Here is a 26,828-nt window from a genome sequence, read left to right on the forward strand (position 1 = left end):
TAAAGTTTTGTGTGCAAGTACATACAGCTGTTACTTAAAGGCATATAGATTTGAAACTCATTTTTTCTTTTTCTAGATCAATTACCAACCTGACTGGGTCCAGTCCCATAACTCTGACATGCATTTTGGCCAAATTATGTCCCCTTTTGAACTAAAAACTTCTGGTTAATGTTTTGCATGCAAGTTACTATCTCCAAAACTAATGCAGATACTAGATTGAAACTCTATAGATATTTTAACATTTCGGGTAATATTCCTGTTTCTTTGACAATGATTCAAATATTCGAGCACTGGCTGTCTTACAGACAGCTCTTTTTATATAAGACAACTGGCAGTTGAAAGTTATTTCTGAATATGGAAATAATTACATATTTCATCTTTCATTTGATTCATTTTAATTTTTATTTCATTCTAGAAAACAGTCATGAGCAGTAATGAATAATTTCTCTGTTCGTTGTTTTTAGCTCACCTGAGTCAAAGGCTCATGGTGAGCTTTTGTGACCGCTCAATGTCCGTCATGTGTTGTGTGTCTGTCAACATTTTCTTTAAAAAATCTTCTTGAAAACCAGTGGACAGAATTATACCAAACTTCACAGGAATGATCTTTGGGTGGCCCCCTTTCAAAATTGTTCAAAGAATTGAATTCCATGCAGAACTCTGGTTGCCATGGCAATTGAAAGGAAAAACTTTAAAAAATCTTCTTGTCCAAAACCGCAAGGCATAGAGCATTGATATTTGGCTTGTAACATCATTGAAGAATATTAAAATTGTGCCCCTGGGGTGAAAAGAGGCCCCACCCCGGGGGTCCCAAGTTTTACATAGACTTATATAGGAAAAAAATTTAAAAATCTTCTTGTCTAAAACCACAGGACCTAGGCCTTTGATATTTGTAGCATTGCCTTGCGGTCCTCTACCAAAATTGTTCAAAATATTACCCTGGGGTGAAAAGAGGCTCTGCCATGGGGGTCTCGAGTTTTACATAGACTTATATTGGATAAAACTTTAAAAATCTTCTTGCCTGAAACTGCAAGGCATAGGCTTTTGATATTTGGTATGTTGCCTTGCCTAGTGTTCCTCTACCAAAAGTTTTCAAATTATGCCCCTGGGGTGAAAAGAGGCCCTGCCCTAGGGGGCCCAAGTTTAATATAGACTTATTTGGGGGGAAAAAATCTTGTCTGAAAGTTCAAGGCCTAGGCCTTTGATATTTTGTATGTAGCATTGCCTAGTGGATCTCTAATACGATTGTTCAAAGTATGCCCCTTGGATGAATAGAGGCCCCACCCTGGGGGTCACTTGATATATGAGTTATATAGGAAAAAATACTTCAAAAATGATCAGATCAGATATGTTTAATTATAATTTCCTGATGACCCCAAGTGATTAGAGGTCACCTTACTGTGACTTTGACCTACTGACCTACTTCCTTGTTTTTTTAAGATACAGCCTTGAAATTTGGATGACATGTACAGTTTTGCATTCCGATTTTAAAACTTATTTTCATTGACCATGAATGAGACCTACTGACCTACTTTCTTAATATTTTAGCATCAGTTTGCCATTTGAAACATGTGGCTCATATAACTCAGGTGAGCGAGCCAGGGTCATCATGACCCTCTTGTTCTTGATAGGTGTTCAAAAATGCATACATTCCTCGTACCTTGGATGCAGTGATAGACTTTGAGAGGGATTTTTACAAGGCAAAGGAAGGAGACACTGAGGAGGTAAAGTGTTCATGCATTTTCTCCCATTTTTATATCTCTGTTGCTTATTTAGTGCTTTTCTTTGTAGCATCATCAGAAATGGGATTTTAATAATGGATCATTATGTCTGTGCTTGATTTTTGGCATTTAATTGAAAAATTGGTTTTTAGTTCCTTACATGTGGAACACTGGAAGGAACTAAAGGAATGTCATCCGTCCAACCGTCCGCAAATGTGGATCCTGCAATTACTCAAAAGGTATTCAAGCTATGTTCATAAAACTTGGTATGTGAATAGAGGGCAATGTGTAGATTATGCATTATTATCAAAGATCAAGGTCTCTATTGAAAGTCAAGTAAAAATTGTTTCCACTCAATAACTTTTATATGCATTGATGGATTATCTTAGTGCTACAAACGTTCCCCATGATGAGACAATGTGTGAACACATGACCCATTGTCGGTCAAAGATCAAGGTCACTATTGAAAGTTTTCCACATATTTGGTTTGCAGGATGATTTCTTTATGTGTATCAAAATAGCCCCCAATCTTATATTCACATGCTGACTACCTGTTGTTCAGTATATTCAGTCGGAAATAACCTTTGCTGAAAGGTCATTAAAATGTAAACAAACACTGTTAATTTGACTGGCCGACAAAACAAAAGTTGAGAGTTTTATTGCTTCAGTGAAAGTATTCTGGTAATAGTTTTGAGTGTAAAAAACTGTTTTGTATAGAAAATGGCATAGTGGAAATAATCTTAACTTTCTCGGTAGCCTAGTGTTAGAGCACCCGCTTCAATCTCTGGCCGCGACATACCAAAGACGTAAAAATTGGTACTAGTAGCTTCCTCGCTTGGAGCTCGGCATTAAGAGGATAGTGCTAGGACTGGTCAGCCCGGTGTCAGGTGGGTTATCTTGTCACATGTCTACAGCATGATATTCCAGTGAGGGAGTGCTATAAAGTTGGGCATCATGCTCACTGCTACAAGTAGACACCATTGTTTATATGACAGAAAAATTGTTGGAAAAGACGTTACATGGTAAATCCGAACACACACTGAATTAAACTTCTTTACATAGTCCATACAACCTGTGGATAAACCAATGTGAAATTGGTGTGTGGGGGGTTGGAAGAGGGGCAGTGTCCTATGGACACAAATCTAGTTTAGCATTGTAAAGCCCCATGTGGTTCTGGGACGATCTGTGTATGAAAAGAATTGGAACCACTGTCTTACCCTTGCATGATCGTAAGAGGCGACTAATAGGGTCTTAACACTTGGTTTTGCTGTAACTGTGATTCCAGCAGGTATACAATTTTTGATTCCATACCTTGTATTTTTATTTCGATGTAAATGAGATGTGGAACAAAAATTTGTAGTCCTGTTTGGCGCCATATAACCTATACTGTGTTGGTGCACCATAAAACCCAAATCAAAAAAAAAAATCCAGAGCTATAAAGAGATAATGACTGCAATTTATTATTGGTATATACGAAAATATAGTTACTCACCTAATTTCTTACAGCTGAAAAATTAGTACGGAATGGAAGAGCATTTGATGACCTGTTTATAGCTTGGCCCTGCTTATAATGTCAACTTCTGATTGACCCCCACTCAACCTTCTCCCCCCATCCACAAAAAGAAATGTTTTCATATTTCTTATTGTAACCTATATCACTTTCAAAATTTGATTCCGTGTTATTTCTTTATACACCTCCTGCCCATGCAGACACATAAGGGTTCACAGATTGGTATAAATTTTCTGTTGCATTTAGTTTTCTGTTATTTTCACTTCTTGTATTGGCAAATGTTTTCAAGTAGTCAAGCTCTTGTATGAACAAGCATCTTGTCCCTCAATAGTAACATAGAAATATTCTTGTTTCAGTTCCTATACAGCAAGATATCAGGGTTGAAAACAGATCTGTCTGGACCACAACATGTGAGTATATTTATAACTGACTGCAGTAAAAGTCACAAAATACCTTTCAGACTGCTTCAACGTAGGCTATATGATTTTGACCAAACTTAAAAGGATTAAATGGTTAAATTTTTGCAGAGCTATGGTCTTAAAAACATGAAGTAACTAAATAATCATTGTTGAGACTACTTGGTTTGATTTCTCAGAAATTTTACGACAATGACCAGTACCAAAGAGATGGAATAATTTTGTTTAAGTTATTTGTACTTGGGCATTTAATTGCTCCAAAATCTCTCCTTTGTAGCTGATGCAGGTCAAATGTGACTACACTTTAAGAGGATTATTACAAAAACTTGCATTAACAACTTGGATGATTATTTAATAAAATAATTTTTCTGAGTTTCTGAGTCATTTTCTTCAACATATGATAATTACATGTACATAAAGAATAAGTAATTGAGCAGCCACCTCAACTTTTACATGTTAGGTGTACATAGGGAATACGTCATTGAGCTACGACCTCATCTGTACATGTTATATGTACATAGAAAGTAAGTAACTGAGCAACCGCCTCAACTTTACCTGTTAGATATATGTCGGGAATAAGTAATTGAGGTGTCACCTCAACTTTCTCCTGTTAGAGAACATAGGTAATAAGTAACTGAGCTGCCACTTCAACTTTTACCTGTTAGATGTTCATAGAGAATAAGTAATTGAGCTGCCACCTCAACTTTTACCAATAGGTACCAACTTTACTGAAAGAATCAAAGACCTCGTCTTCCTCTCAACAAAAGAATAATGACAATGAATTAGAATCTGAGGAAGGTGGATATTCTCAGGGAGAAAATGATGACGATGACATTAGTGATGGAGAGGAGATGAGCAATGATACAGATTCAAGCAGTGAGGAAGAAGAAGGAACAAACAAAAATAAAGGCACTGTAATACGCCCTAGAGATGAATCTCCAAATTCAAAGAAGGTATTTAGTTTGTATTTCAGGAATTATTTTCTTGTAGATTATATAGGCTTTTGTAATATTTTTTCCATGTACTTTTTAGCTCACCTGTCACAAAGTGACAAGGTGAGCTTTTGTGATCGCGCGGCGTCCGTCGTCCGTCGTCCGTGCGTGCGTGCGTGCGTCCGTAAACTTTTGCTTGTGACCACTCTAGAGGTCACATTTTTCATGGGATCTTTATGAAAGTTGGTCAGAATGTTCACCTTGATGATATCTAGGTCAAGTTCGAAACTGGGTCACGTGCCATCAAAAACTAGGTCAGTAGGTCTAAAAATAGAAAAACCTTGTGACCTCTCTAGAGGCCATATATTTCACAAGATCTTCATTAAAATTGGTCAGAATGTTCACCTTGATGATATCTAGGTCAAGTTCGAAACTGGGTCATGTGGGATCAAAAACTAGGTCAGTAGGTCTAAAAATAGAAAAACCTTGTGACCTCTCTAGAGGCCATATTTTTCATGAGATCTTCATGAATATTGGTCAGAATGTTCACCTTGATGATATCTAGGTCAAGTTTGAAACTGGGTCACGTGGGGTCAAAAACTAGGTCAGTAGGTCTTAAAATAGAAAAACCTTTTGACCTCTCTAGAGGCCATATTTCTCAATGGATCTTCATGAAAATTGGTCAGAATGTTCACCTTGATGATATCTAGGTCAAGTTCGAAACTGGGTCACATGGGGGTAAAAACTAGGTCAGTAGATCTAAAAATAGAAAAATCTTGTGACCTCTCTAGAGGCCATATTTTTCATGAGATCTTCATGAATTATGGTCAGAATGTTCACCTTGATGATATCTAGGTCAAGTTTGAAACTGGGTCATGTTTGATCAAAAACTAAGTCAGTAGGTCTAAAAATAGAAAAACCTTGTGACCTCTCTAGAGGCCATATATCTCAATGGATCTTCATGAAAATTGGTCAGAATGTTCACCTTGATGATATCTAGGTCAAGTTCGAAACTGGGTCACGTGCGGTCAAAAACTAGGTCAGTAGGTCTAAAAATAGAAAAACCTTGTGACCTCTCTAGAGGCCATATTTTTCAATGGATCTTCAGGAAAATTGGTCAGAATGTTTACTTTGATGATATCTAGATCATGTTCGAAACTGGGTCACATGGGGTTAAAAACTAGGTCAGTAGATCTAAAAATAAAAAAACCTTGTGACCTCTCTAGAGGCCATATTTTTCATGAGATCTTCATGAATATTGGTCAGAATGTTCACCTTGATGATATCTAGGTCAGGTTCGAAACTGGGTCACGTGGGGTCAAAAACTAGGTCAGTAGGTCTAAAAATAGAAAAACCTGTGACCTCCCTAAAGGCCATATTTCTCAATGGATCTTCATGAAAACTGGTGAGAATGTTCAGCTTGATGATATCTAGGTCAGGTTCGTAACTGCGTCATGTGCGGTCAAAAACTAGGTCAGTAGGTCGAAAAATACAAAAACCTTGTGACCTCTCTAGAGGCCATATTTTTCACGAGATCTTCATGAAAATTGGTGAGAATGTTCACCTTGATGATATCTAGGTCAAGTTTAAAAGTGGGTCACGTGCCTTCAAAAACTAGGTCATTAGGTCAAATAATAGAAAAAGCTTGTGACCTCTCTAGAGGCCATATTTTTCAATGGATCTTCATGAAAATTGGTCAGAATTTTTTATCTTGATGATATCTAGGTCACATGTGCTCAAAAACTAGGTCACTGTGTTAAATAATAGAAATAACGATGTCATACTCAGTTCAACACTTGGTCATGTGGGGATAGGTGAGCGATTCAGGACCATCATGGTCCTCTTGTTTGTTTGCTTCTGATGAAGCTGTGTGAACAGTGAAACTAGTAGATCTGAAATAGAAATTGATAAACTCATACCGGTGTCAGATGTGTTTTCTCGCAATTAGTGACTATTAAATAGTTTTGCTTTTTTAAGTTAAAAAAACAGCCCAGGCTATTATCACCTGTTTTGTGTGACACACATTCAGAGTTGGAATTGTATATTTGACATCCTTACAATTCCTTCCATGATCCCATATTTGCCAAAATGATATGTCATAAACACAGCCTAATAGATACACCAATAGGTCTGATGGTGTATTCAAAACATTGCCGATCTTTGATGTAAACTAATGACAGCTTTAGATGTATAGTGCATGACTTTTTATTGGTAAGCTTAAGTTAAAATCATCCTCTCAAGTATGTGTTATTAGTTCTACTTCACTTCCTCATTCATAACCAAGGTCAATCTATCATACCTCTGGATGAATATTTATTAGATTGAAGTTTGATATAGTGAGTGATAGTGATTACCGATTCAAACTTTTCCATAGGGTTGTGAGCTTGATCCCTGAGTGAGGCATATGTTCATGTGACAAGTGATTGAAGACATTGTGTCTGAAATAATTTGTCTTCCATGTCTGATTCATATGGAGAAAGTAGTAGTTACTTGTAGAGAACAGTTTGGTACTAGTACAGAATCTAGGAACAGTTAAGTTAGCTGGCCGTCGTTACATGACTGAAATACTGTTGCAAAACACTGCTATTCTGTGAACAAAATATTTCAAGCTAGATTGTAAATGCCTGTATAAATCCATGGGTATAGCTTTAGTTCAATGTCTTTGTAAAAATGTAAATTTAAAGTCTCCCATAATCATTAGATTATTAGCTCATCTGATTTTTTGAAAAAAAATGATGAGTTATTGTCATCACTTGAGCGGTTGTCGGCGTCGGCGTCTGCGTCGGCGTTGCCTGGTTAAGTTTTATGTTTAGGTCAGCTTTTCTCCTAAACTATCAAAGCTATTGCTTTGAAACTTGGAATACTTGTTCACCATCATAAGCTGACCCTGTATAGCAAGAAACATAACTCCATCTTGCTTTTTGCAAGATTTATGGCCCCTTTTGTACTTAGAAAATATCAGATTTCTTGGTTAAGTTTTATGTTTAGGTCAACTTTTCTCCTAAACTATCAAAGCTTTTGCTTTGAAACTTGGAATACTTGTTCACCATCATAAGCAGACCCTGTACATCAAGAAACATAACTCCATCTTGCTTTTTGCAAGAATTATTGCCCCTTTTGGACTTAGAAAATCAGTTTTCTTGGTTAAGTTTTATGTTTAGGTCAGCTTTTATCCTAAACTATCAAAGCTATTCCTTTAAAACTTGCAACACTTGTTCACCATCATAAGCTGACCCTGTACAGCAAGAAACATAACTCCATCCTGCTTTTTGCAAGATTTATGGCCCCTTTTGGACTTAGAAAATATCAGATTTCTTGGTTAAGTTTTATGTTTAGGTCAACTTTTTCTCTTAAACTATCTAAGCTATTGCTTTTAAACTTGCAACTCTTGTTCACCATCATAAGCTGACCCTGTACAGCAAGCAACATAACTCCATCCTGCTTTTTGCAATAATTATTGCCCCTTTTGGACTTAGAAAAATCATTTTCTTGGTTGAATATTATGTTTAAGTCAACTTTCCTCATAAACTATCAAAGCTATTGCTTTAAAACTTGCAACAGTTTTTCACCATCATAAGTGGACACTGTACATCAAGAAACATAACTCTATCCTGCTTTTTGCAAGAGTGATGGCCCTTTTTAGACTTAGAAAATCATGGGTAGGACAATATTTCTATTATACAAAAAAAATCAGATGAGCGTCAGCACCCGCAAGGCGGTGCTCTTGTTACCAGTATGTCATTTCCATGTTCTATTGTAGGAAAGAAAAAGATTAGTGAAAGATGCACAAAAGGAGAAAAGACAGAATAAAATGCCAAAGCATGTGAAGAAACGAAAAGAAAAGCTTGCAAAACAGGGGAAGAAGAAATGAATGGAAGTGATGGAGGTGCTTCTCTAACTTGCTTCCATAACAGCTACAGTACTGTGATGTAATAAATGACAGTGATGGAATTGATTCGCTCATCTGTCCCTGATATATGGCTATTATACATTGATGTAATAAATGGAAATACCAAAAGTGATTCTCTCTTCTATCCCTGTATGTCTGCTGAGCTCAGAAGGGAGAATGCAAATCTATGGATCGTGTTAGATCCTTGGGTGAGATGTATGTTCAATGTGATGATTGATCAAAGATGTTGTGTCTCTATTCATTCATCCTCCACATCTGATTCATGTTGAGAAGTTGGTAGTTACTTGTGGAGAACAGATTAGTGCTGGTATAGAATCCAGAAAAACAGGTTTAGTTTTAAACTGACCACCATTACATAAATGAAATAATGTTGACAAATGGTGCTAAACCCAAAACAACACAAACAAACAACATCATCAATCCCTGATTTATGCAGCTTTTATACAGCTGCTGTACATCGATGTTTTTAATTGCTAAATGTTTAAGTAGTATTTTGGCACAAAACTCGGGTGATAATTGTTGGATATATGATTTATTAAATGATTTAATATGTTCCATCAAAAAAGTTAAATTCAAAATAAAAATTCCTACATGTACACCTATTTGTATGAGTTTAAATATTTTCTTTAACAATTTACTGGCATTATGGTCTGAAAGTTATTTTTAGCAGAACAGACTTAGCAGCACATCACCTCATGCAATATTAAATTTTCTTGCACACCAGACTGTTTTTTAGCTCACCTGTCACAAAGTGACAAGGTGAGCTTTTGTGATCGCGCTGTGTCCGTCGTGCGTGCGTCCGTCCGTGCGTGTGTCCGTCCGTAAACTTTTGCTTGTGACCACTCTAGAGGTCACATTTTTCATGGGATCTTTATGAAAGTTGGTCAGAATGTTCATCTTGATGATATCTAGGTCAAGTTCGAAACTGGGTCACGTGCCTTCAAAAACTAGGTCAGTAGGTCTAAAAATAGAAAAACTTTGTGACCTCTCTAGAGGCCATATATTTCACAAGATCTTCATGAAAATTGGTCAGAATGTTCACCTTGATGATATCTAGGTCAAGTTCGAAACTGGGTCACGTGCCGTCAAAAACTAGGTCAGTAGGTCTAAAAATAGAAAAACCTTGTGACCTCTCTAGAGGCCATACATTTCACAAGATCTTCATGAAAATTGGTCAGAATGTTCACCTTGATGATATCTAGGTCAAGTTTGAAACTGGGTCACGTGCCTTCAAAAACTAGGTCAGTAGGTCTAAAAATAGAAAAACCTTGTGACCTCTCTAGAGGCCATATATTTCATGAGATCTTCCTGAAAATTGGTCAGAACTTTCACCTTGATGATATCTAGGTCAAGTTTGAAACTGGGTCACGTGCCGTCAAAAACTAGGTCAGTAGGTCAAATAATAGAAAAACCTTGTGACCTCTCTAAAGGCCATATTTTTCATGGGATCTGTATGAAAGTTGGTCTGAATGTTCATCTTTATGATATCTAGGTCAAGTTCGAAACTGGGTCCCGTGCGGTCAAAAACTAGGTCAGTAGGTCTAAAAATAGAAAAACCTTGTGACTACTCTAGAGGCCATATATTTCATGAGATCTTCATGAAAATTGGTCAGAATGTTCACCTTGATGATATCTAAGTCAAGTTCGAAAGTGGGTCAGGTGCCGTCAAAAACTAGGTCAGTAGGTCAAATAATAGAAAAACCCTTGTGACCTCTCTAGAGGCCATATTTTTCATGGGATCTGTATGAAAGTTGGTCTGAATGCTATCTTGATGATATCTAGGTCAAGTTCGAAACTGGGTCACGTGCCGTCAAAAACTAGGTCAGTAGGTCAAATAATAGAAAATCCTTGTGACCTCTAAAGGCCATATTTTTCATGGGATCTGTATGAAAATTATTCTGAATGTTCATCTTGATGATATCTAGGTCAAGTTCGAAACAGGGTCATGTGCGGTCAAAAACTAGGTCAGTAGGTCTAAAAATAGAAAAACCTTGTGACCTCTCTAGAGGCCATACTTTTGAATGGATCTCCATAAAAATTGGTCAGAATGTTCACCTTGATGATATCTAGGTCAGGTTTGAAACTCGGTCACGTGCTTTTGAAAACTAGGTCAGTGGGTCAAATAATAAAAAAACTTTGTGACCTCTCTAGAGGCCATACTTTTCATGGGATCTGTATGAAAGTTGGTCTGAATGTTCATCTTGATGATATCTAGGTCAAGTTTGAAACTGGGTCAACTGCGGTCAAAAACTAGGTCAGTAGGTCTAAAATTATTAAAATCTTTTGACATCTCTAGAGGCCATATTTTTCAATGGATCGTCATTAAAATTGATCTGAATGTTCACCTTGATGATATCTAGATCATTTTCGAAACTGGGTCACGTGTGGTCAAAAACTAGGCCAGTAGGTATAAAAATAGAAAAACCTTGTAACCTCTCTAGAGGCCATATTTTTCATGAGATCTTCATGAAAATTAGTGAGAATGTTCACCTTGATGATATCTAGGTAAAGTTCAAAACAGGGTCGCATACCTTTTCGAAAACTAGGTCAATAGGTCAGATAATGGAAAAACCTTGTGACCTCTCTAGAGACCATATTTTTCAATGGATCTTCATGAAAATTGGTCAGAATTTTTATCTTGATAATATCTAGGTCAAGTTCAAAACTGGGTCACATGAACTCAAAAACTAGGTCACTATGTCAAATAATAGAAAAAACTGGGTCATGTGGGAAGAGGTGAGCGATTCAGGACCATCATGGTCCTCTTGTTTTTCCAGTGATTTTACCCATGCTGGCAAAACCTATTTGGCATTTCTCATGCCAGAAGCCTTGTTACCATCAAAACAGTTACCCTTGAACCGGATATTCCCATCTACATCTACAGCTAGTGACAGAGTATTATAATCTTACAAATTAGACTGGTCTGTTCATTGACATTTGTCAGGATCTAGAACTTCAATAAAATAAAACTGATACTATTTTATGCTCCCACATTTATGTGGGGGGCATGTAGTGGTGCTGCTGACCATATGTACTTACGTCCCAAAATCTTGTGTGTCCAACTCCTACACTATTAGCCTGATTTGCTTCAACTTTCACAGATGAACAAGCTTGATGTGCAGATGACCAAAGGTTAAGGTCACAGTGACCCGGAACAGGAAAGCCGTTTCCGGACGATAACTTGAGGACACTTGGGCCTAGGACAACGAAACTTAATAGAGAGGTTGATTATGACCAGCAGATGACCCCTATTGATTTTGAGGTCAGTAGTTCAAAGGTCAAGGTCACAGTGACCCAGAACAGTTGAACCGTTTCCGGACGATAACTTGAGAATGCTTGGGCCTAGGATCACGAAACTTAATAGGGAGGTTGTCCATGACCAGCAGATGACCCCTATTGATTTTGAAGTTACTGAATGCATCAAGGGGGCATTTCGTGTTCTAAGAGCTCTTGTTTGCCCTAGATCAAGACATTAGATCATCCTAAAGCTTATACAACCAAACCATACATGCTTGAGCCTTACAAGCATTTATTGTGTCTAAATCATATTTAAATAGCTATAAAATATATACACTGAAAATATGAGCACTACATATATCATATCGGGTATCTAGACAGCGACAATATGCAGCTTCTTGCATCTATGTTTATGTTTCGATCTGGACTAGAAACTTAATTTAATTGATCATGTTACTAAGAGGTTTGAAATGCTTTTTGAGATAAGACGTTCAAAATGCGGCAGCGGGGAATTTGAATGAAATCTGTAAGATCCTTTTGAAGCATGGAATGCAACCAAGCAAAATGATAGCAGACTCGGTTTGATTGAGTCTGTTCATGAGAGGATATTAAAGTGCAACACCCCTCTCATCCCCTAGCACCGGCTTAAGCGGAACTCTATTACCCAAGAACCATAAAATATAATAACACTGAATCCAAGTACGGGGAGACTCTCAAGAAAGCTTCTGTCACTGATTCTGAACAATTTAGTTTATATAAAGAACAGTGGACTATGAACTTCGAGATTACCCTGCAGTACGAAGTTTTGAATTTATCTATGGTTGAATTTGTAAAATAAGCAAGTCATTCAACTTAATAAAGAGATGGCTTTATTGTGGTCAAATACTATAATAACACGTGATCTGAATGAAATGAATTGCTTCAAGACAGTATGTTTGGATCGGAGACCTAACGTTAGTTCATCGAGTGAGAATGATACGCAATATTCTCATGAGTATTTATAGTGTTCATGAGAAGAAATAAGTCTTGATGTTCTACCCATGACAGCTACTTAATTTTTAGCTCAACTATTCGAAGAATAAATAGAGCTATCCTACTCGCCAGCGTCGGTGTCACACCTTGGTCAAGTTTTTCGTACCAGTCCACATTTTGACAAAGTCTTTTGAGATAAAGCTTTGAATAGGCCTGTGGATAAGCGTGACTTTCACATACACTTAAATTAAATATCCATCACCGTGTGGTCCAGTTCCAGTGTTTACAAGGAACCATAGACTAGTTCGTGCGACTTACCCTAAAAAAAAACTTCAATCAACGATTTTGGATCTATGGAATTCAATTGGCCCCTTTTCACTCACAAATCTTGGTTAAGTTTTTTGTACCAGTTCATATTTTGTGTAAAGTGTTTGACATATGGCTTTGAAACTTTAATCACTTGTTTATTATAACAGTCTCTATCTGTAGGCAAGGGTACATAACTCTGTCAAGTATTTTGGCTGAATACTGGTAGCCCTTTTTGGATTTGGAAATTGGTTCAGTTTTCGTACAAGTCCATGTTTTGTCAAAACTATTTGACATGTGGCTTTGAAACTTTGAACACTTGTTTATCATCATGATTTCCATCTGTAGGCAAGAGTGCATAACTCTGTCTTCTATTTTGGCTGAATTATGGCCCTTTTTGGACTTTGAAATTGGTTCAGTTTTGGTACAAGTCCACGTTTTGTCAAAACTATTTGACATGTGGCTTTGATACTTTGAGCACTTGCTTATCATCATGATTTCCATCTGTAGGCAAGAGTACATAACTGTCAAGTATTTTGGCTGAATTATGACCCTTGTTGGACTTGGATATTGGTTCACTTTTCGTACAAGTCAACGTTTTGTCAAAACTATTTGACATGTGGCTTTGAAATTTTGAAAACTTGTTAAAAGTCATTATTTCCATCTGCAGGCAAGAGTACACAACTCTGTCAAGTATTTTGGGTGAATTATGGCCCTATTTGGACTTGGAAATCAATTTAGTTTTTCATACCAGTCCATATTTTGCCTAACCTGTTTGTCATATGACTTTGAAACTTTGACCACTTGTTTACCATCACAGTCTACATATGTAGGCAACATTACTATGTAGACTACATAACTAGGACAAGGACTTTAGCTCAGTTATGGCCCTTTTTTGACAGAAAATTGGTTAAGTATCGCATACCATTCCATATTTTGTCTAAACTGTTTGATATATGGCTTTGAAACGTTGAACACTTGTTTACCATCATGGTCACACATTGTCATATAGTGCAATACTTATCCAAATCCACAAATGCAGGTACATTGTTTGTCTTATTTTTATTTTTCTTTTGTCTGAAAATCTCTGGTAATATTTTGACCCAATACTTCCATCAAGTCTTTGAATAGTCGAGCGCGTTGTCAGCAGACAGCTGTTGTTATTTAATGCATTTAAATAGCACTGTAGTAAAGATATAGTCTGTGAGTACTAAATTTAAGCTTTTGGGAACCCAAACATGTATGACATAACGTAACATGCAACGTAAGTATATTATTTGTAGTAATTAAGCAAACGTGTCTCTTTATAAGGACAAAATACATATACGCACTAAAATGTTCCATTTTTTATTAGTACAAAATGCATAAGGTAGTTGCATAACGGTGAAACTGTATCTTTGAATTTGAACAATGAAATTATAAGGTTAAGATGCACTGTAACATTTGAATATACCAAATGACAAGTAGCATAATCAAAATAAAGGCTCCATTGCAAATATTTGATACATGAATATTTTCTGTAGAGAAAATTACACCTTGAGTAAGTTGTAATTTTAACATAAAGTTTGTTAAAATATTCAGAAAAAGCTCTTTATGAGTTGTAATATCTTAGTTTATGTTTTCAGGTGCATGAGAAATTTACAGCACATATATTTCTGAAATACATGAAATTGAAACTGTATATCCGTCAAACTGACTATCCAAATAATTCAAAAATGATTTGAATATGATCAGTACAAAACACAGTTGTAAAATGATTTGAATATGAAAAGTACAAAACACAGTTGTGATTTTTTTTTGTTGAACAGGTTCTAAAAGAAATTAGGTTGCAAAAGGTAAAGAATTTTATTGTTATCCGTTTGAACGACTTTAAAGCTCATTGATTTATAAGATAGATAAGAAATTTGTTTATTAACGCGACTTGTGTGAACGTATAAACATAATTATGTACAGTATTTAACAATTAAACATATCCGGCCAAGTGGACCTTTAAGTCAATACAGAAAACAAGCATTATGTCATATGAAAAAAATAACATTTTTTTTTCATAAAAAAATTAAATAGAAATAATCAATACTTTCAATATCATACATAATATAACACAGCAATGACATTGAAAAGCATAGCTTGTCATTGAGGCCTAAAATTTTGTTTCCGGTAACATGCTAAAAAAATAGGGTAGGTAGGTCGGAATTTCTTTTTTCTTTTTGGAAATTTTTTTTTATTGAGACTTTTCAGAATTTTTTTTTTTATGTCAAAAAATGAACACAGATAAGGGGGTTATGCCTTTAGAGCATCAGTAAGTTGATTTCTAACATCAATGACCATGTTTAAAGCATAACAAGAGGGTCATGATGACCCTGGATCGCTCACCAGAGTAATATGAGCTACATGTTTCAAATATCAAACTGATGATTTTTAGAAATTTTTTGGAAAATTTTCCGATGTACAATCAAGTAACCCCTGGGGCGGGGCCAATTTTACCCCGGGGATCATGATTTGAACAAAGTTTGTAGAAGTCTACTAGGCAATGTTACATATCGCATATATAAGATCTAGGACTTCTGGTTTATTTTAAGCAAATTTATGAAGATTTCCCTATGTACAATCAAGTAACCCCTGGGGGGGGTCAAGATTTGAACAAAATTTGTAGAGGTCCACTAGGCAATGCTACATGTCAAATATCTAAGCTCTAGGCCTTCTGGTTTATTTTAAGAAATTTTGAAGATTTTTCTATGTACAATCAAGTAACCCCATGGGGCAGGGCCAATTTGACCTCGGGGGTCATTATTTGAAGAAATTTTGTAGAAGTCTACTAGGCAATGCTACTTGTCAAATATCTAAGATCTAGGCCTTCTGGTTTATTTTTAGAAATTTTTTGAAGATTTTCATATGTAAAATCAAGTGACCTCTGGGGCGGGGTCAATTTTGACCCTGGGGGTCATGTTTGAACAAGTGTTGTAGAGGTCCACTAGGCAATGTTACGTGTGAAATATCTAAGCTCTAGGGCTTCTGGTTTATTTTAAGAAAATTTTTGAAGATTTTCATATGTAAAATCAAGTGACCCCTAGGGCGGGGTCAGTTTTGACCCCGGGGTCATGATTTGAACAACTTTAGTAGAGGTCCACTAGACAATGCTACATGTCAAATATCTAAGCTCTAGGCCTTCTGGTTTTTGAGAAGAAGATTTTTTTAGATTTTCCTATGTAAAATCAAGTGACCCCTGGGGCGGGGTCAATTTTGAACCCGGGGTCATGATTTGAACAAATTTTGTAGAGGTCCACTAGGCAATGCTACATGTGAAATATCTAAGCTCTATGCCTTCTGGGTTTTTTGTTAGAATTTTTTTGAAGATTTTCGTATGTAAAATCAAGTGACCCTTGGGGCGGGGTCATGATTTGAACAATTTTAGTAGAGGTCCACTAGGCAATGCTACATGTCAAATATCTAAGGTCTAGGGCATCTGGTTTTCGAGAAAAAGATTTTTTAAGATTTTTCTATGTAAAATCAAGTGACCCCTGGGGCGGGGTCAATTTTGACCCCGGGGTCATGATTTGAACACACTTGGTAGAGGTTCACTAGGCAATGATTCACACCAAATATCTAAGCTCTAGGGCTTTGATTTTTGAGAAGAAGATTTTTTTCAAGTTTTTCCTTTCGGTTGCCAAGGCAACCAGAGTTCTGCATGGAATTCAATTCTTTGAACAATTTTTGTAGAGCTTCACCCAAGGAACATTCCTGTGAAGTTTGGATAAATTTGCCTAGCAGTTTATGAGGAGATGTCGTTTGAAGTAAAGGTTTACGGACAACAGACGCCGGACGGTGAGAGATCCTAATAGCTCGCCCAGAGCCTTTGGCTCTGGTGAGCTAAAAAGTGAAATTTTGCAACGTTTTGTTAAAAAGTTGAAGAAAAAGATTCTCCATGGCCATAAAAACATTTAGGGTCGGGCCAAAAATTTAGGGTAGGTCGGGATACCGGAAACAAACAATTTTATTTTACGCCCGAGCAATAAACAGATCTGATAAATTATCTCTGGATAATAGATGTTTATGCACATAAAATGCATATAGTTTCAAATTTCATAGTACATGGTAATATGAGCTATAACATATATACACATACTGAAATATATAAGAGATATATAAACATGAGTGTGTCTCGTTTTGTACACAGGAGGGGGAAGACGTTTATAATAGTAGTCAACATACATATCATATGAACATATCAACATCAATTGCTTAGTTTTATTGATCTGTCACTGGTCCAGAATTGATTCATAAACGAAAATGTATAACACTTCTACTTAGAAATGTCAAATAAAATTGGCCAACTAGATAATAGGTGGCGTTTGTAACAGTGATGAATCAATAAAACCAGGCAGTGTATTGAAACAAATTCAAACATTTGCATATGATAATGCAAACAGTTCCTAAACATATTTCATAATAATTTCCTTAAAAAACAGACAAAAGTGTATATTTATCGAAGTGTTTTGTTTTGATGTTCAAAATAGATTCAAACATCATAATGTTTGGACGTCTTAAATGTTGTAGAAGTCTTGTTAATACCGACAGTTCTTTACATTCTAACAAATAGTGATATTCATCACTGATACGTCCTATACAGTTACAGGGTACATTTACGTAAGTGAAGTTCGGTTTCATTCCAACTTCCCGTTTCAACTGGGACTCCTAAATTTAATTACATATATAAGTAAGTTATGAGGTGTATCAACTAAGTAGGGTTCAAACTGGAACTTTTCCTTAAATCTATCCTCCGGGCGTTCTCCAATGTACCGTCCAGTTTCGATCCTATTGGGCAAAATCCCACTAACTCCTAGACTGAGCGAGCATTCTAGAGCGTTTATATTTTCTCAGATTAAGAAATTAAATTCAGCATATGTCCTCAGTTTGGATACATTCTTTTATCTGTCTCTCCAGATATGTTGCTCAAGTAATAGTTCAGCTTTTCATTTTGTTCTTGTATAGTTAACATTTAGGTTTAACTTTTAAATCTGTTTTTTTTACGACCGTTTGTGTAGTAAAAAACGCGTAAAGTTATAAAAGGCGGGGTAACCAGATTTGTTGTTACTGTTAAACAGTCTGCTCAAACAATTAAAAGCATGAGCAAACATTTATCAGATCTATTAGCAGTACTTTGGAACGTAGAACACAGCAATAATACCAAACACAATTTGATCCGTTCACGAGAGGTAATAAGATGTGCAGCAATCCTCAAGTTCCGGTATTAGTTCAAGTAAGCGATTCACGGGAGTTAAATCGAATTTGTGTAAGGTAAACTACAGCTTGACGCTACATAACATAAGGGTCTAAATGAACAACATTTTGGCTTCGATTAACCAAACACTTCAAACGAAAAGTTTTCAAACAGAGGTTGCTGATTCTTCCGGCGTTTCTGAGAGAACGTTGCGATCAATGGCTTCCTTCAATACTTTAAACCACCTAGTTGCTGTATTTTCAGAACTTGTTATCAAACCAATCCACTCGTCAGAGCATTTAAGAAGAATATGGAAGTCTCCTGAAATTGTAAAAATATAATATCATCTGTATTATTTAGTATGATTACATTGCTTCTACATTAAAAGCATGAGCAAACATTTATCAGATCTATTAGCAGTACTTTGGAACGTAAAAATGGAAATCCTTTTTCCTTACATCTTCATGTGGCAGAGTGGCTAAAACATTGACTACGACTCACATACCCCCTCCACCACCTCTGTACACATTAAAGTTTATTTTGTTAGTAAGTATTTATGAACATGTATTTTTCACAAACTAGTCACGTGCATTTACAATTTTAGTTTGAACTTCCAACATATGTGCATAACCGCTGAAACATTTGGGAAATCGTAAAGCCGACTTATTTCATTACTGTGCAAGACATTATGTAAACAGATTAAAATTATATAAAGTTGAAAACAATATTTAAAAAATGCACCTTGCACATTTTTTAGGTCTATTTCCATCACTAATTTGACGTGCAACACCTGTAGCTTTCTTGCTTTCCCATACCATTGCAAGAGGAGGGAACCATTGTCTCTGGTAAGTGATACATGTACATTTTTATCAAATATGTTGTTCTGGATGACAAAGTAGTCTGAAAAAAAAGCAAAATAAATGTATGCATTGAGAATATGGTTTACACAACCGCCCCAGCTACATGATTCTACATGAAAGTTACTAATAAATTCTAATTTTAAACAGCATATATAACAAACAGTATCATGATATGTACCTGGTCCATTAATTCTGTCACATACAGTTGAACTACCGGAAATTGTTAAATTCCTTGAATATTAGTATAAGATAAATATTTTTATCCTCTGAAAGGTATATTTTGAATACACACGTACATAAATTATTATACGGATGGCATACATGTTTGTTTAATATGAATTTGCTTTTTCTGATAAACACTGCAAAGGTTTCCTTTTCTCTTGCAGTAAACAAAGTACTGTCTTGACTGATTTTGAGTTTATAATACAGTATATATTACCTGAAAAAATATTTTCAGATGTATGACTTCTCAATTTTCTTTCCCCTGCCATCATCAAATCTGAATCTATGGTTGCTTTAGTTGTGATTTCGCTATCTATTTGGACACCTTTCGCCGGAGTATTGGCTGTTTCATTATCAGGGTTTGATCTCGTGGTAAGCGACCCCGATTGTTCTTGCCAGTTGATATTCCGTGTATGGTTAGAGTTTTCAGGACTCTTTGTGTTGTGGGGAATATGTTCGACGATGTACTTAGTAACTGTTTCAACAGTTGAGTCATTGTATATTTGATCAAGTGGTACTCGGACGCGAGTAGCCTTCACAATGGAATTAATGAAGCTTGCTGCTGTCATTGAGTCGATACCCATTGCAGTGAAGCTACTGTGCTTTGTAAGAGTGAAGTTATCAATCACAAGCATTTCGGATATTGTTAATTTTACTAAACATTCAATTATCTCCCTTTGTTTCTCGGCACTGGACTCGTAGTATTCCTCAAAGCAAAACTGATTATCTCTCAAGCCAGAATGTTTTGTCGATTGTATTTCTACTTTCGCAAAACTTGCAAATTTTGCTGAATTAAATTGAATTGATCCATTTTCTTGAAGACTTTTCCAGTCAAAGCGTCCAAATATTACTTGAGGATAATTTTCCATCAAAGCTCGAATGAAGCATTTCCTAATATCGGCTGAGCTAAGGAAATGAAAACCTTGACTTTTCAAATAGCCTTCTAACTTCTTATTTTCTATTGCCATTCCTACAGCTAATGTACTCCAATTTATACTTTGACCACATAAGCCAAGACTGCGACGGTAGTGTGCAACGGCATCTTGAAATGCATTTCCAGCAGCATAGTTACATTGTCCTTTATTGCCGAAGATTGAAACAATCGAAGAATGCATCACAAAGAAGTCAAGAGCCATGTGTCTGGTCGCCAGATGTAGATTCCAGGTTCCTAAAATTTTTGGAAACAACGGCTTTTCAACATCTTCCTCGCTCATATCTTCTAACAACATATCACGTGTAACGGCTCCGCCATGGAAAACACCTCTTATCTGGAAATCACCGTCGATTTGCACTTGAAGCTCTTTTAACGCATCTTCCAGTTGACGAATGTCTGAAATATCAGCTTGAAGAGAAATAACTTTACAACTATATCTGTTTTGTACGTCTTCAATATCTTGTTTTTTTTGCGATGATGGAACCTTTCTTGATATAGTTGCAACACAGCCAGCACCAAGTTCTGCTATCAGCTGGAGAAGGTCCCATCCTAACCCAGTCAGACCGGCGATTAAAATATAGCATCCGTTTCGCCTGAATAATTCTTCTTTTGTTACCATTACAGGAATTTTGCACTCCAACAGTTTCTCATCAGTAACTAGCAGGATCGGGAAAGGTAATTTCAGCACTTCATGTGCCTTGCTGTCATGATTACTAAGGCAAGCGATCTGCTCTATGGTCATCGACAAGGTACTTGATCTGAACATTTTGTTAAGCTCCGGTACAATTTTTGTCAGTCGAGATGAGGTAAAGAAATCTTCTGCTTTCAGGACATGGATAGATAAACTCTTGTACTGATGTTTCGTGGCCCTTTCAACTGCCCTTGGAAAATATGCTTCAATACTGATAATACTGATCACATTTGGATATCTTACAGGTATGATATCGGCACATGCATTGTGGTCCACAATTTTTCCGAGGATAACTAGGGTTCTTGGAGCAACCGCTTGTACCGAGCATTTTTCTGATAAACTTTTCATGTCATCAATTTGCACAATTTTCCCTTGTCTTTTAAAGATTTCTGTAATGGCATCTGTGCAGAATTGCAACTCTTCATCTAAAATAACACAAATGCTGGAAGACGTATTGCAAATATCTGCTATACTCCAGACGATTACACCAAGTGTCATCATACCGGGCACGTATATTGACGGTTCTGCAACGTCAAATGTACAATTGCTAGGAACTGAAACAGTAGTAGTGACATCTGTCGGAAAGCAAAACCCAACCTTTGGTTTAGACATGTGTGGTTCAGATTTAAAGGATCGATCGACCATTGTGCCGACACCTTCAAGACATAAAACTGGAAACCCAAACTCGTTGCTTTCTGGCCAGATGGATGATCCACTGCTGTCCAAAACTGTCGAAATTGGATACAAGTCAGTGTTATGAATACAAACAAAATGAACAAGAATATCGCGATAATTTTGACGATTTTGTTGACTTTCCGCTTTGAGCATGTCCGTTTCTTTATGCTTGTGTTCCAGGTGAACATTTGTCACGATGCTAGGACAGTCAGACTTCACGATCATGGTTTCAGCGGGATCAAATGTTATCCTGCGCTTACTTGGTACAGTATTGAGCACGTCAACAAGGTCACTGTGAAAAAGTTTACCATTGTGAATGAGATATTCATGGAAATCGACATTATCTGACCAAAGGACATCATATAAAACGGTGAAATTGATATCTGATATTGTCATATCAACGAGTCTTACATCAATGAAGGAATGTTCCCTAAGTACAGATCTTACCAATCCCCAGAGCTCCGCTCCACAAATGTTGGAAGAGCTGATTTTCAAATCCGGGTCGGCCATAACTCCTTCTGTCACAACAAACACTGGTACTGATGTGTTCGCTTCTTTCAAAACTTGTATGAGAAGCGCTAAATTTTGAAAATTTGTCTTAGATCGAAGAAACACTTCCATGTTGTCGCTGCTGGTATTTGCGATGTGATGAAACGGCGCAAAAATGATTCTGCTTGTTGTAGAAACACTCATGAGAGCTTTTCTGAAGACAGATGCATCATCTATTGTGTTGTCAAGGATGACTTTGCCACTGACTAATGTGTCACCAGGGGAATTGAAATTATCTATGAAATGCTTCGATGCAAACACGAGAAGTCCGTTTGTATTGTCGTTACCAGGTCTCTCAATTTTGTCAGGTACTCTAATTTTTTTCCACCGAAGATTATAAACAATGCTATCATCCAACGTACCTGGCGCTTTTGTCGTATTTGGGTAAAAGCCTTTGATTTCTGCAATGGTGATACCAGTTGTAGACAGCAGAAGTAAATTGTAATGTTTGGTCAGTGGTGTTTCTTCAATCCTTTGACAATACGCATACATTCTTTCCTGTGGGGGCATGTATATTACCAACGAACGGAAGGCTTTAGGCAATGTAATACCTTCTATCTCCGTTGTGGTCACGTGCAAAATACCAAATGCTTGAAATAAAGCATCTATAATTGAAGGATGAAAGTGGGTCATTTTGATCTGCTTTTGAACGGTTTTCGGAACAAGTATCTCAGCAATGCATTCCTTAGAAGACGTCCATGATTGTTGAATGAGTGCTAGGGACTCGCCATATCTAAGGCCAAGTTGTCCTAAGCATTTATAGCTTTCAACATTGTTTCTATAAACCTTGCATCTTGAAATGATTGGTGCTAGATCAATCTCTGACCTAGTATGATTTGTGCGCGGAAATATATGTCCTTGACATATTGTCTCCCTTTTATCTTTGAAGACATAATGATATCCATTTCTGTCAGTACCAGAAGTCACTTCCGCTTCTACCAAGAGCTGCTCGTCGTTTTCGAGACTTAAGCGATGACAGAACTCACTCGAGATGCTAAGCTCATAAACGCTTAGTTCCGTCTTCTTTTGACCAATGTCAAATGCTGCTTCAACGAATATAGCCCCGGGTACAATCAGACTGTTTAGGAAGTAATGATCGAACACAAAGGGTGTCGTTTCCCTGTCCAGTTTTATCTGAAATGTTTCCCGTTGGCTACCAGTGTCTCTAACATACATATGCATGTAATTGCTTGTTGGGACGCCTCTCATAACCTGTTGTTTTTGAAATGGAATAAAAAGCAATTTTGATTTACTGAATGTGTATCGTGGCACATCGATTGATGTACCACTGATATTTAGGTTTTCCCATTTGATATCAGCACCAAGCTCATATAGTAAACCAAGTGAGGAGAAGGCAGTCATATTTTCTTTTTCCATATTCATTGAAGGAAGACTAACAGCTCTGAACTTGTCTCCAAGAATGTTTTTTAAATGAGCTTTCAGCACCGGTCTTGGTCCAACCTCTACATAAACATTTGTCACATCTTTTTGTGCCGCAGCCTCTATAGCTTCCATGAAACGAACCGGCTTATACACATTGTCCGCCCAATACTGCCCTGTCTGAAATTCATCAGCGGTAGCAAGTTGTCCAGTAACAGTTGAATAATGATCGATTTCCCTCGTTCCTTTTCGGATAGCCTTCAAATGACTTCTTATCCTAACCATACTTGCTTCTACGTAGTGACTGTGATACGCACATGGTACGGAAAGCCGCTTGATCAAAATATTTGAAGAACACTCACGGTTCAGGACTTCAATCTGATCTACAATTTTGTCCATCACATCAGCATCACCTGAAAGCGTACATGAATATGGACTGTTATACACAGCAATAGTTACACGTCGTGCGTATTGATCACACATTTTTACTACATCTTGAATGGGAATGTTTCCAACAACTACCATCACTCCTCCCAAATTTTCAGCTAACTCTTTTGATCTGTAGTATATAACAGAAACAGCATCTTGAAGACAAAGAGCTCCAGACGCATAGGCGGCAGCTACCTCCCCCACAGATTGCCCAACAATAGCGTCTGCGTAGATCCCCCAACTCTTCCATAATTCATACAAAGCTACTTGCGTGCAAAATATGGCGATATGGTTTACAACAGGATCAGAATAGTCTTGCGCCTCAATCCTTGCAACAATGCTCCATCCAGCTATTAGTTTGAGATGCTGGTCAATGTTCATCAGCTTCTCTTTGAAGACTGGTTGTGTTGCTGTCATTTCTCTACACATACCACTCCATGTTGTACCTACTCCACAAAATACAAAGATTGTCCGAAATTTCTGTTGAGTTTGAATTTGATCCATGTTCGATAATTTGAGTCTCAGTTGTTGTGTGATTTCCTCTTTACTGGTGCCAAATAGTAATGTTCTGCTGCTGTAGTGATCACGGTGAAATACTGACGTAAATGATACGTCTTGTAAATTGCAAATTTTAGTGTCCAGGTGTGTGCTCAAAGATTCCAACACGGATTTTAAGCAGTCTGTTTTTGGAGCTGATACACAAACCGGAAACCATAGATTACTTTCTGTGGTATTTGGGCTTTTTGATCTGTGTTCTGGTATCTGGATGACTATTGCATGACTGTTGGACCCTCCAAATCCAAACGAGTTGACGCAGCATATCCTCTCCCCAAGTTCGTTTGTTCTCCATTCGTCAGTTTCCATAGCAATATCAAATCCGTATTCTTCAAGCTTAATGTTCTTGTTAAGATTTGATTTGTCTCTCCGTATATGTATACTTGGTACATAGCTTCCATTTTTCATCATTAGTAGTACTTTGATCAGTCCAGACATTCCAGCTGCGGCTTCCGCATGTCCGATATTTGTTTTCACTGAACCGATAAGAATTTTCTCCCTTTCCTTATATGGGTCTGCATTATTGTCAGTTCCATGACTATTCTGTTTTATTTCTTTGTTTAATCTCTTTTTGAAGACGATACCTTTTTGCCCGGGACTATTTATTTCATCAGCATCATCATCATCATCATCATCATCTTTCTTCAGATTTGCGATCTTTGACTCATTCCTGTACTTGCTGATGAATCTCCCCAGAGCGTTTACCTCTGTTGGATCCCCGACCCGAGTTCCTGTTCCTGTAAAATACATACATGATTATGTCACCTATAGATGGAGACTCCGGGGCTGACTGACTTAGAATCACTTACCTTCTCCGCTGTGGAATCCGAAACTCAGCTTAGTAGGTTGCCTTCTTTCATGTGCTGGAAAACGGAAGGCCTTGAATAAATCCGGACGAGTACCAGGGTGTTCTCCTACCATTAAAGCTGCAGAATTGACGCTTGGCCCAAAATTGTGTCGGTGTGATTTTCAATACAAAGTAAAATTCATGTTCCGAATCAATTGTACGAGGGGTGTTCGAAATACATAGCTAACGGAAACGCCATGACTCGCGACTGTTGAGTAATTTAATGCATAGCACTATTCAGTAGCTGCAAATTGATGTGCAGAGTGTTCCATACCATACGATACCATTTCGTGTTTCCATACTGGCTTTCTGTACATTTGTATATAACATGCAGTCAGATATAACTTTTCTGCAATTTTTAAAATTTCATTGATATATATAGCATATATATATTAATCTATGAATAAGGAAGATATTCAGCAGTTACGAAAACTTAATTTTAGGGAATATACTCCAAAAGGGCGTCATTTTACACAAAGTAGGACGTTTCCTAATCTGATCTGACATCCGAAGAAGAGATGTTTGTATAACAAGTATGCCACCCCATGATGGGTTGTCACATTTTCAGTCCCATGAGTACTATGACCTTGACCTTTGGCCTGCTAACCCCCAAAACAATAGGGGTCATCAAATTCATAAGTTCAATTATGATATCAACTTTTACAATATTGGGTCGAGTGGTTCTCAAAATGTCGAGTGGAAACCGTCTTCAGACTCCTGTGACCTTGACCTTAATCCTACTGACCCCAGAAACAATAGTCTTCTACTTCAATACGCCTAAATATGCTACCAGATTTGAAGGTTCTAGGTCCAGTAATTCTCAAGTTACTGTGCAAAATTAGTTTTCAATGGTCTGGTCCCTGAGACCTTGACCTTTGACCTAATGTCCTTAAAAACAATAGGAGTCAATTACTTCATAAGCCCAATTATGCTATCAAATTTGAAGGTTTTGAAGGTTCTGGTCTGAACAGTTCGCGAATTATTGGGCGGAAACTGTTTTCAAGGCTCAGACCCCTGTAACTTTGACCTTTGGCGTATTGATACTGAAAACTACAGGGGTCATCTACTTTATAAGCCCAATCACGGTACCAAGTTTTAATGTATGGGTAAAGTGGTTCTCAGGTTATTGTGCGGAAACAGTTTTCAAGGTTCAGGCCCCTGTAACCTTGACCTTTTACCTACTGACCCTATAAACAATAGAGGTCATATACTTTTTTATGTTCAATTATATTTCACGGAAACCGTTTTCAAGATTCAGGCTTCTGTGACCTTGACCTTTGACGTAAAAAATGTATATAGACAATACAAACCTACAAAATGGTATCACATATATATCGTAGGTATGCAAGTTATATTTCAACACTCGTAAAATCTTACGTAGGACTACTGTCTTTTTGACAAGGGCAGTCAGTAAGCATTGTGTCAGAATTATTGATACGGCAGAAATAGTTTACTAAATAAACATTC

General features: G+C 37.0%; 2 protein-coding genes across 2 annotated transcripts in view; one reads left to right on the top strand and one right to left on the bottom strand.

The window, feature by feature from the left end:
* LOC123525231 (serine/threonine-protein kinase RIO1-like) overlaps positions 1-9,084 on the top strand; it is a 58,771-nt gene extending 49,687 nt beyond the window's left edge. The window contains exons 12-15 of the mRNA XM_045304102.2: positions 1,629-1,721; positions 3,585-3,638; positions 4,361-4,597; positions 8,337-9,084. Coding sequence (XP_045160037.1) covers positions 1,629-1,721; positions 3,585-3,638; positions 4,361-4,597; positions 8,337-8,447 — 495 coding nt within the window. The 3' untranslated portion in view covers positions 8,448-9,084. The remainder of the gene's footprint in view (positions 1-1,628; positions 1,722-3,584; positions 3,639-4,360; positions 4,598-8,336) is intronic.
* Positions 9,085-14,332: 5,248 nt separating this feature from the next.
* Positions 14,333-26,828, bottom strand: part of LOC123525873 (uncharacterized) — a 37,066-nt gene continuing 24,570 nt past the window's right edge. The window contains exons 7-9 of the mRNA XM_053538044.1: positions 19,519-25,251; positions 18,961-19,119; positions 14,333-18,540 (exon numbers count right to left, since the gene is read on the bottom strand). Of these exons, the coding sequence (XP_053394019.1) occupies positions 18,386-18,540; positions 18,961-19,119; positions 19,519-25,251 (6,047 nt within the window). The 3' untranslated portion in view covers positions 14,333-18,385. The remainder of the gene's footprint in view (positions 18,541-18,960; positions 19,120-19,518; positions 25,252-26,828) is intronic.

Source organism: Mercenaria mercenaria, chromosome 3 (assembly GCF_021730395.1).
Source record: "Mercenaria mercenaria strain notata chromosome 3, MADL_Memer_1, whole genome shotgun sequence".
NCBI classification, from domain to species: Eukaryota; Metazoa; Mollusca; class Bivalvia; order Venerida; family Veneridae; genus Mercenaria; species Mercenaria mercenaria.